General features: G+C 44.2%; 1 protein-coding gene across 3 annotated transcripts in view; it reads left to right on the top strand.

The window, feature by feature from the left end:
• Positions 1 to 391: 391 nt before the first annotated feature.
• UBAC2 (UBA domain containing 2) overlaps positions 392 to 10674 on the top strand; it is a 93247-nt gene continuing 82964 nt past the window's right edge. The window contains exons 1-2 of one of the 3 annotated variants that reach the window (XM_052664428.1): positions 392 to 546; positions 8410 to 8537. In XM_052664428.1, coding sequence (XP_052520388.1) covers positions 516 to 546; positions 8410 to 8537 — 159 coding nt within the window. In that variant the 5' untranslated portion in view covers positions 392 to 515. The remainder of the gene's footprint in view (positions 547 to 8409; positions 8538 to 10674) is intronic. The other 2 variants (XM_052664430.1, XM_052664429.1) reach the window with 2 other exon arrangements.

The following is a 10674-nucleotide window of genomic DNA, read 5'->3' as shown; positions in this document are numbered from 1 at the left end:
GGATGGGCGCTGTGCAGCCTGAGCTGGTGGACGGCAGCCCTGCCTGTGGGTTGGGCTGGGCGGGCTTTGAGGTCCGTTCCAGCCTAAACCACTTGGCGCTGTGTGACGGCTGTACAGCAAACAGCTCATCTACCGTGACCCAAGATTCCCTATAGCCATGAGGTTCACAGCAAAGACAACACCCCTCCCGACCGTGCAAACGACCCAGTCGCTCGAACACCACCACTTCCACGGTCTCGGCTTCCCCTGCCTCTCACAGACCTCCCTTCTCCCCGATCCTGACCACGGCATCCGCTCCAGCGCGCCCCCGCCCGGCTCCCCGCACCCGCCGCCGCCTTCCCCTCCCGGCGGTCCCGGTAGGGGGCGCTGCCCGCTCGCTGGCGGCGGCGTTTGGCCCGTCGCGGCCGCCTTACTCGCGCGTCCCTGGGCCCGCCGCGGTTCCGCGGGGTTTGCCCGGCCTCCGGGGGTTCCGCTAGCGGCGCCCGCCGCGGCTGGGCCGCCGCCGGGCCACCACCATGTTCACCAGCACCGGCTCCAACGGGCTCTGTGAGTACCGGCCCTGGCGGCGGCGAGGAGTGTGTCGGCGTCTCAGCGTGGCGGACGGCCGGCCCCTCCGCCGGGGGACGGGGCGGGACGGGGCCGCGCTGCCGGCGGGAGCTCCGCAGCGGGGGGCGCTCCGACCGGGCCGGTGCGAGGCGCGGGCCGAGAGCCGACTGTTGCTATGGGTCCTGACTGTGTCACGGGGAGCACCGACGGGGGGGAGGGGTCTGGTAAAGTCGTGCTGCAATGACGGCTCCCGGTGGGCGATTGTTTCCGCGCCGTAGAACAGCTCTTCGGAGGTGCGAGACGATGTGTAAAGCTGCGAGAAAGTACGTGGCGTGAGAAGGTGCCTGGTTTGGCTGAGTGGGTGAACTGTGGTCAGCAGAATGATCCGTGCTGGCCCCGCGGAGATGCCGTTCTGCTGGTACAGCGTGCGCAGTTCAACCTCTGAAAAGAAAGGAGGTTATCAGAGAAAACCTCCAGTTTTCTCTGATAAACTGGTACAAAGTGCGCTCCTCACCAACTCACCCCAGGTAGGACAACCAGATGCCAGTTAGACTGCAGTACAACTGATGCGGCGGGTCAAGCTGAAGTCTCTCATAGCCCAATGTGCCACCTCTGAGTGCCTTTATAACACCTGTAGTGTTTGGTACAAGCCACGTAGTGATACAGTTTGGTAAATCTTTTTTGTTGGTGGTGGTGGTGGTTTTTTTTTTCAGTCACTTATCATAGAATCACAGAATGGCCTGGGTTGAAAAGGACTACAATGACCATCTAGTTTCAACCCCCTGCTATGTGCAGGGTCGCCAGCCGCCAGACCAGGCTGCCCAGAGCCGCATCCAGCCTGGCCTTGAATTCCTATCTTAGGTCATTTAGAAATTGACCTACTTGTTGTTTTATCTATCACAGAGTAAGGATTTTAGTGTCTTCTGACATGTCAGAAATGCCAGTGGCTTCTGCATTCTGTTGCATTCTGTCCCATCACCTTGTTGTCACACCTTCCAGCGAGGTTCTCATCGTTAGCTATACCAAAATGGACAACCAGTGACCCCAGAGCTCCACCGGGTGTTGGTAATGTGAGTCTGAATGGGCTCCTTAGGCAAAGTGTTCCACCAGTTTCACCAGTCAGTTTTCCAGGAGCAGGTGTGTAGTGGTTTGGCCCGGTCACCTTTTTTAAAAAACTTATTTTTTATTCTGAAACTTTTAATCAGAACTTAAATAGTTCTTTAACTCATCTGAAGTTCTTTGGTTCTTGTACGTCATGTTTAATCCTCGTCTGAAACAGACGGGAGAATATAACTTGACTCCTAGTGGCTGCAATTGCAGCTGGCTTTAAACTTTTTACTCCATCTGGTAATAATGATCCAAGGAAGATTGGTAGCACCTTGGACTAAGATGTTATAGTCATTCTTTGAATTCTTAGTTTATTATTCACTTTGCTAATTTTGGAATAAAGCAAAGTAAGTGACTGTGGACTACTGCAGACTCTGGAAACGGTACAAAGATGCAAAGATGAGTGTAATAGTTTGTGTTGCCAAGGGAGAAGCAATTTGAGTATTGTTACATTGTATTCAGTGCAGTGTCTAGAACAAATTCAGGATCAGCTTCTTACCCGAACTGTCTTACGATTCTGTCTGTCACATTTTGCCAGATGCTCACATCCCATGAATAATGCTACTGAAATGCTTCTGTGGCTCAGCAGAGGCCAGCATGAGTGTATCAGGGCTGGTGTGGGGCTAGCTGCTCAGAGCTGTAGTGCTGCTATGTTCACTGCTGTCCATGGGTATGGATAGTAGGAGAGTCAGCTGGAGCTAATCTTTGGTTTTAAGGTAAAACCGAAGTCTAAGTTTAAAGCACATCCACTTGCTACACCTGAAAATGTGCCTACTGTGCACAAAGTACTTTGTGCAGCAGTTGGAAGGCGAGCTCTTTGAACGTTAATGTAAGGGTTTCCTCTAACGCTACGTAGGCATTAACCTCTCTGTGAACCTTGTGGTGGAATGCTCAAGGTTGGTTGTCCCCAAGACAGAAGTGCAGTAATGTGCTCTTCAGCTTGTGTAACCTGAAGTGTGCTGTGTGCAGGCATTAGGAAAATAATTAAACTACATCAGCTGATGCTCTGTGATGTGACTAAAGGAAAAATGGAGTATGTATTGACTATATCTGGCTTGTGTGCATAAGTTTTAAGCAGTTTAGTGGTATCTGGGAAAACAGTTCAGCTTGTACAACAGCATGCTAGAGAGCAGTGTGGCTCAAAACATGAGCTTGAGTCCTGGGAACGGTGCGGCCACAGGAGCTCAATTAGCCAGTCATTGCGTGCTGCAAAAATGTGGCTGTTGCACTTGTGCCACAGAGCTAGCTAATTTCAGACCACCGTGGGGATCTGTGCAGCACAGTGCTGTAGCTGTACCTGATGTCTCCGGCATTGTGTATTAATAGTAGTAGGGTAATATGCTCTGTGGCTGGGAGGAAGGGAGGAAGAAGAGACTGCTCAACTAGATAACCACTGTTTCACTTTCTATTTTTTTTTTTTTTTTCTTTTTTCAAATGTTCCATTTAAAACAAAGATTTTCTTTCCTTCTTCTTCTTCTTTTTTTTTTTTTTTTTGGTATCTGTTGCAGTTTGTAACCTAGGCTAACACCAACTCCTCCTTAGACAGTAAGTGTATAGGTTATAGGTTTGATTACAGTCCTACCAATGTCTTGTGAAAACAGATGTAAAATGTGATCACCGTTGGTTTCTTTTCTGACTTTCTTCCTGCCAAATGCGTTTCTGCTGCAGGACTGAAATCCTTTGGTCTTTTGTAGCGTAACAGGAGCACAGACTAGATTTTTCTTGCCATGTTAAGAGGATGTATGCTAAGGTTCTGCACTAAGTTCATAAGCTTCTGGTGAAAATCCCTTCCTGTTGTGACACTCTTATGACTGCATTCACTTGCAGACGTCATGCTGATTAACCACCAGAGTACGCTGTGATGAGGCAGGCTGAGCAGAACATCCCCTTCCTGTGCCTGTGCTGCGTGCCTAGGGGCAGGAGTTGCTTTTGTGAGCAAGGATATGTCATTCAGTCATATCATCCTTGGAGCAATAACTCCAGTATTTTTGCAGGGTCCTCTCGTGTTGCATGTTCTATTCCAAAGGATGAGGCACTGGAAAAATAATTACTGGATCAACTGACCTAAAAAGTGATCACTTGGAAGAGTTCATTCCTCACAGCTGGTGTGTCGGCTTGTGACATCTTCCTCCTTCCTCCAGCAGCATTACACGTGTCAGTATCTCGTGTTGTCCTCCCTCCACAGCATGTTCTGATTTGCTTTCAGCTGCTGTTCAGGACCCAGTGCACCATGATAGCAAAGAACAGACTTAGATCTCAGATCCTCAGATCTGATACAATTATTCTGGTTTCCCAGAGGCACGTGGTGTCTGATAAACACTTAAAAAGTATTTGGATATTAATTCAGATAGTGAGTTTCAACAACCATTACAATAAAGGATAAGCAAGGTTTCCTAATACTCAAAATGAATCGTTCATGCTCTTAATGGTATTTCTGTGTGGTGTGCTAGCAGACTTGCGTCTGAAGGGAGAAAAGTAAGACTCCTTGAAAACTGTTTTGAAATGCCACTTTAGGCAAGTGGATGTGCTGCTGGTTCTTGTTCAGATCATGAAACACAGTGGATGAATAGCTGAATGACAGCTGAAGGCAGGAAAAAATGAAAAAAAGCCCCACAGACTACTGACTCTGCCAGTGCACTTGATATAGGAAAAACTGTGCGTTTGCATGTCCATCAGTTATGATTTGAAAGACTCATGTATCTCATGTGTATCAATGTGTATAGGCATTATCAGATAGTTCATGTGTACTTCATGCAATTGTCGTGGTCCCCAACAGTTAATTTGTCTGTATGGAAGTGATGAGGCTGCCTCAGGCAGTTCATGTGGGGATGTTTCCAGGTGACAGTTTAAAAAGCCATTACAGATCATGTTTCTTCTGCAGCTCTGGTGTGTGTTCACTTAGGATCTGCAGAGAAATGTCCTGAGCTAACCTGAGCTTCTGCAGCCACGGCCTGTCAGCTGGGGTTTGCAGTGAGATCCTCTCACAAGTCAACACTTGAGTCTTGGGCCCACAATAGCAGTCTAAGGGGTGAACCTGTTCCCTGAAAAGTCATTCTTGAACAGCAGGTTAGTCTTGCTGCCTCTTTTGGTATTCTCAGCTGCTGCATCTCCTCACCGATGAGTGCTGAACAGGCAAGGAACAGAAAAACATTTCAAAAACTCTGCTACTGCAGCTCTCGTATTCTTCTTAATGCAGTGGTGGCTTCTGAAGCTGCAACAGCTTGTGCCATCAGCCTCCCCCTCTGTGAGAGATCATAAAATCCTTGGAGTTGGAAGAGACCTTTGAAGGCTGTCTAGTTTAACTCCCTTGCAACGAATAGGGACACCACAGCTAGATCGGGTAGCCCAGGGCCTGATCCAGCCTTGCTTTGAAAGTCTCCAGGGACACCTCTTGTTCCTCAGTTCTGTCCTTTGAATGTGGCAGTGTCACCAAGAAAGTGGTAGGCTGCAATGCTTCTGGGAATTTATGAGGATAGTTTTGGTGAGATCTTCTCCAGTGCACCAGAGAGAAGCAAAGATCTGCAGTGAAGGCTGGTTCTGTGTTTTTCGTTGTGGTTTTGGCATGCTTCACCAGTGTTACAGAATTGCTCTGTTCACTTATCTGTCACAGCAGTGATGCTGTTATCGCCTGTTGCTTGGATAAATAGTCACTTAAAAAGTGCTTTGGGATTGCAAATATATTCTGAGATCTTTGAAGATAATATTTGGTACATTTTAGCTTTTCAGGGTCAAAATGAGAGTTTATTCTTTCATTCTACATTCTTTACATGACACAGAGGAACGGAGGTGTGTTTTCCTCCCTGTGCACATAGATGTTAGTGCTGCCTGTAGACAGCAATACCATGGGGACTGGCAGGACATGTTTGCATCCCGCATGGCGTTGCAGATCTATCAGACCAGAATTCTGCTTCCTGAGTGTTACCTTTCCATTCTAATCAAGGTATTTAATCTGGATGTCAGAATGCCTAGTTGTGCAGTATCTGGCCTCTTGAGTTGTTTTTGGTCTTACAGGTAGATGCAGATGGTACAGGCAGCAGCAGGGGGGTTCTCTCACTGGTGGCCTCACAGCAGCAGTCCTTGGTAAGGATCTGTATGGTGCTGAATGGTAAGGCAAACTACTGGCTTATACTGGGTGTACCAGAAACACTTGAAAAAAAGTGTTTTGGAAGTTGTGTTGTTCATCTGATATAGGTAATCTTTCTTCATTTAACTGGCCAGCAATACACTTCTCAAGTAGGATGACATTTTGAGAAACTTGAGAGTAGAAGTTTCCGTTACTCATGTGACTTTCCCTGTGGGGAGCTGTCACAGTAATGGCTTGGTTACTTATGTGGTTTTTCACTAGGTGACGGGCTTAAAAATTAAATTCTATCCTCTGTAATAGGATTTAAAGTGTCTCATCTGAAAGCTAAAAGGGAGACTGTGGTAAAATGGCATGTTTGTACTTTTGGATGGTGTTCTGTGGGTGATTTTTGAACATGCACAAATTAGAAATGAACTTTGTGTATTAACTGTAAAGCAATGCTAGGCACTGGAATGGGCTGCCTGGGGAGATGGTTGAGTCACTGACCCTGGAAGTGTTCAAGGAAGTTAGATGTTGTACTGAGGAACGTGGTGTAGTGGGCAACGTTGGTGGTACGTGAATGGATGATCTTGGAGGTCTCTTCCACCTTAGGGATTCTATGATTCTGATAATGATCTGATGGCATGGAAAATTACAATGAAATCTGAAAACAGGTATAAAACCTGTGTAGGAATATAAAGGTATGGAGAGATATCTAGTGATTTGCTTACTGTGTTTTTTATGGTAACAGGATTGTTATGTGTACATCGTGGGATTAAAGAGTTCTTATAAAATGTGTTTAAACTCCTTCAATAATGTGAAATGCCAAGTGTTATCAAACTTTGGCTCAGGAAGGTCTACCATTGTGACTACTCTAATGGGTCTGATTAGTCTTTGCTTTCTACTTTCTCTTGTATTCCGGTTATAAAACTGACCTTTTCATATTAAGTATTATCTAAGTTAAGTTTACTAATGGAACGCTGGCTTTTTTTTTCTTTCTTTTTTTTAAGCATTAAAATGAATCAGTTGAATGAATAATTGAAAAAGGGACATCTAAAGACTATAGAAAACCTTGTTACTAGAGAAATAAAAACAAATGGGTAAATTGAAAGCTGGATAATTTTCCTGTACTAAAAAAACCTGAAAAAAACGACCAGATGTTGCCACTCTCCTGATCCAATTCCCGAAGAAAATCTGTTTGTGGGAGTAGAGCCTGTGTTGTTCCAAGTCACTGCTTAATTTCTCCAAAAGGGTCGTACTTCCAAGGCATTGATTATTTAAATGGAGTAAGGAAAGCGAGTCTGTAAGTGCTGAACTCAAAAGTACAGTCGGGATCTGAAATAATAATTATAAGCACAAGTAGATGATACGATGCACATCGGAAGATGTTTCCCCCACCTGGTGAGAGACAGAAGACTGAGAATCTCAAGGTGGTGTGAACTGCAGACAGTTGACAGCGAAAGTTCCTGAAGCTATCAGTTAGCACTTGGGTGAGGATCCTGCTTCGATTACTCAGTAATAACCTATTTTTGATGGTAGTGAGATTGTACTATGATTAAAATCTTGGCTTTGGTGCTTATTATCATCTTCCTTTTCTGGCAGTTCAGTCTTTTGGTACGTGGCAGATGTTGTTGACTGAATCATTTATGATGGTTTATCTGGGTTATGTGCTAAGTGATCACTGTGTTTACTTCCCTTTAGTAGTTTTAATCATGTTATTCCTTTTGTTATCTAAGAATAATGACAGCGGAGCTACGTGTTTTGTGATAGAACCCTGCAAAAATGCAGATGCATAGATGAGTGGATTCTGTGTTATAAATGGGGTGCTGGGAAAGAAGTAAATATGATAAAAATTGCAGCTGTGAAAAAGGGAGAAGTCATAGAGTGGTATTTCAGAGATTTTATACTGGTTTGAATGGCTGTATCAATGCCTGATTTTTTTGCAGCAGCTGCACCAAGTGCTTAGGATGAATTGCTGCATGTACTTGTGCTGGATGTTCCACTTGATGGATTTTAGTAAATGCGCATTGAAGGTGTTCACTGTTGTCTGCATGCTTTCTTTGGAATGTTGTTTTTGAAATTCCTGCTCTTAGAGGGGAAGAAGTTATGATTTCACACGTGCAGTTTTATTAATTTCTTTGTTAATAGTTACAGTGTTTGAATGGAAGGAGGATGAATGTTGTGTAAGCTAGCTTAAATGTTCCTCCTTGAATGGTGGATCCAAGCATGGTGAAGAGAAAGGAAATTTATTCACAATGTTTATTCATAGCCTTGAGAATAAAGGTTGATCTCAAACACAAAAGAAACAACTGTATTTGTTTGAAGTCCATTTACATGACTATTTTGCTAGTAACAAGTAATTGTTTTGTTTCCTGAAACATCATTGAGTGTTAGGAGAGCTGTGTGGGAGAGGTGATCTCCATAGGTATGGAGAGCTTTGAATAATTATAACCAAACAATTAATTTCATGAGAGAATGTTGAAGACGAGATGTCTAATGAATATTTAATTGTCATTAGTATCTCCGAAGACTTCCTCGGGTTGAGGTGTTTTTACTATCTGTTTGCAAGGGAAGTTGATTAGATAAAACTGAGATGATGCACTATTGTTTGCTGATCGCCTGTCTAAATATGGCACTTTTTAAATGGAAGAGATTTTCCTCTAAAGTGTTTTTCTGTTTATTTTCTCTTTAAGATAAAGCACCTTTGTCAAAGAGTCTGTTATTAGTCCCAAGTGCCATCTCCATTCTGTTGACTCTGCTCTTCCAACATTATCAGAAGTTCTTTGTGTATAACCTACAAGCTATAAAAGAGGATTTTCAGGTAAGGATCAGTCAATTTTTTGTGGAAAGAGACTGCAAGAGACTCTCTTCTGTGCATTTTTTCCTTTCTTTTTCTCTTCTGATTCTTTACCTTTGTTTACTGCTGTAGACCAGCTTGTTCTTAGCTTTTAAGTTACCCTAGTAGTCTGCAGCAGAGTGTAGCAGGCCATTACCTGCTTTTTGTTTGAAGCGAGAAAAACTTGATCTGAAACTGTCAACATAAGCCTTTCACTTCTTTCTTTTGCCTGGGAAATGATTGTTTGTGTCATCTCTCCTTGCAGTTGGGAAGCTTGCTTTGAGCAAAGTGTGACTTAACCCAAATAGTCATAGAGGTGTTCTGATATGAATGTCAGTTATCCTCTTGTGCTTAATTTTTTTGAGGTTGGACAAGACTATTGTGATCAGCTACTCTTGATAACCTACCGTTTATTTTAAGGACAGAGGACATAAATGTCACGCTGTACCTTCTGCTATAGTGAATTATGAGAAACTGAAATTTTTCTGTTGAAGAGAACTGCTGTTCCTCATCTACAAGCCTTAACAATTATGAGGCCTAGCTGGTGATTCTGCATGTTGTTGCACTCTGTGATCTTTCTTGTCAAGTAGGAGAGCTGTGTTACCTTTAATGTGCCATAATCTCACTGTAGTCCTGGAGATGTGACGAGAGTGCTGCAACAGGCAGGTACAGGCTCTTTAGGAAGAAAAGGCCAGGTAGGCAAGGAGTGCAAAAGAGGACTGGGACTGTGCAGAACTGACGGATGATGGGGGAAGTTGAAAATTTGTGGGTCAGGATTAGGGGGCAGACTAGCACAGGCAACTTTGTGGTCTGTAACTTTGTTACAGACTGACCCTGTGACTATGAAGTAGATGAGGACTTCAGACAATTGAAAGAAGCCTTACATTTTCAGGCCCTGGCTCTCATGGAGGGATTTAACTATGCTGATATGTGCTTGCGGGGGCCAATACAGCGGAGTTTCTGAAGGAGGTTTCTGAGGTGCTTTGGTGACAAATTCCTAGCACAGATATTCAAGGAGTTGAGGAGGGAAAATGTTTTGACCGGATCTCTTACTTAAAACCAAGAAAGGTCTGACTGGGGGTGTGTGAGGAACAGGTGCAGCCTTGGTTGCAGTGACCATGAATTTCCTGATGGAATTCAGGTTCCCTAGAGGAGGGAATAAGGCCAGTTGCAGGGAGTTGTAGGAGAACAAACTTGGAAGACACCTATGGAGTATAATATCCATCACAGGGAGTTTGAGTGGGACTCTCCTTCCCTTCTTCTCAGCCCTGGTGAAGCCACATACAGAGTGCTGTCCTTTGTTCTAGGTTTATGATTATAAGATAGAACTGGGTACATGGGTACAGCCAGGAGCTGGATCATTTGATGTACAAGGAGAGACTGGGATTGCTTAGCCTGAAGAAGAGGCTTAGGGTGGATTTTCCAGTATGTGTGAATACCTAATGGGAGAAGGAATAATAAAGATGAGGGTGCCAGACTCTTCTCAGTGCTGTTCATTTACATAACAAGAGATGATTCATTGAAATACAATGAATTTCACTTAAAGAGAAATGTATTTTAAGGTAAGTCTGATAGAATGGAGGAACAGGTTTCCCAAACAAGTTGCATAGTCTCCATCCTTGGAGGTATTCAAAACCAGTCTGGAGATGGCCAATTAACATACCCTTCTAGCTGACTTTGTTTAGAACAAGTGTGTTGGACTGGACAGTCTCATCTCCACAGTTCTCTATTTCTATGAAGCAGTGCCTGACCAAATGATTACTTTCTGTGAGGCAAGTGGTACTGTGAATAAGGAGAAATCAGTGGATTTTGTATACCTTGACTTTAGGAAGGCTTTTAACCCATCTCCCATAGTGTCCTTAATTTTGTGCCAAATTGGTGAGGTATATACTGAATAAATGGATTAATAGATCGATGGAAAATTGGTGTTGTGGTTACTGGTACAAAGTCAACCTGTCAGGTAGTAATTAGGGGAGGGCTTCTCAGGGTTCAGTACTGGAACCAGAACTGTTTAGTGACTTCATTAACCACCTGAATGACGGCATGGACTAAACTCTCAGCAAATTAGTGGGTGACCCCAATTTTGGGGTGTGGGCAATATGCCGGAAGACAGGGCTGCTGT

Source organism: Tympanuchus pallidicinctus, unplaced genomic scaffold (assembly GCF_026119805.1).
Source record: "Tympanuchus pallidicinctus isolate F22 unplaced genomic scaffold, pur_lepc_1.0 scaffold6, whole genome shotgun sequence".
Classification (NCBI taxonomy): domain Eukaryota; kingdom Metazoa; phylum Chordata; class Aves; order Galliformes; family Phasianidae; genus Tympanuchus; species Tympanuchus pallidicinctus.
Note: the sequence above shows the minus strand (reverse complement) of the source record. Positions and strands in the feature narration are given on the sequence as shown.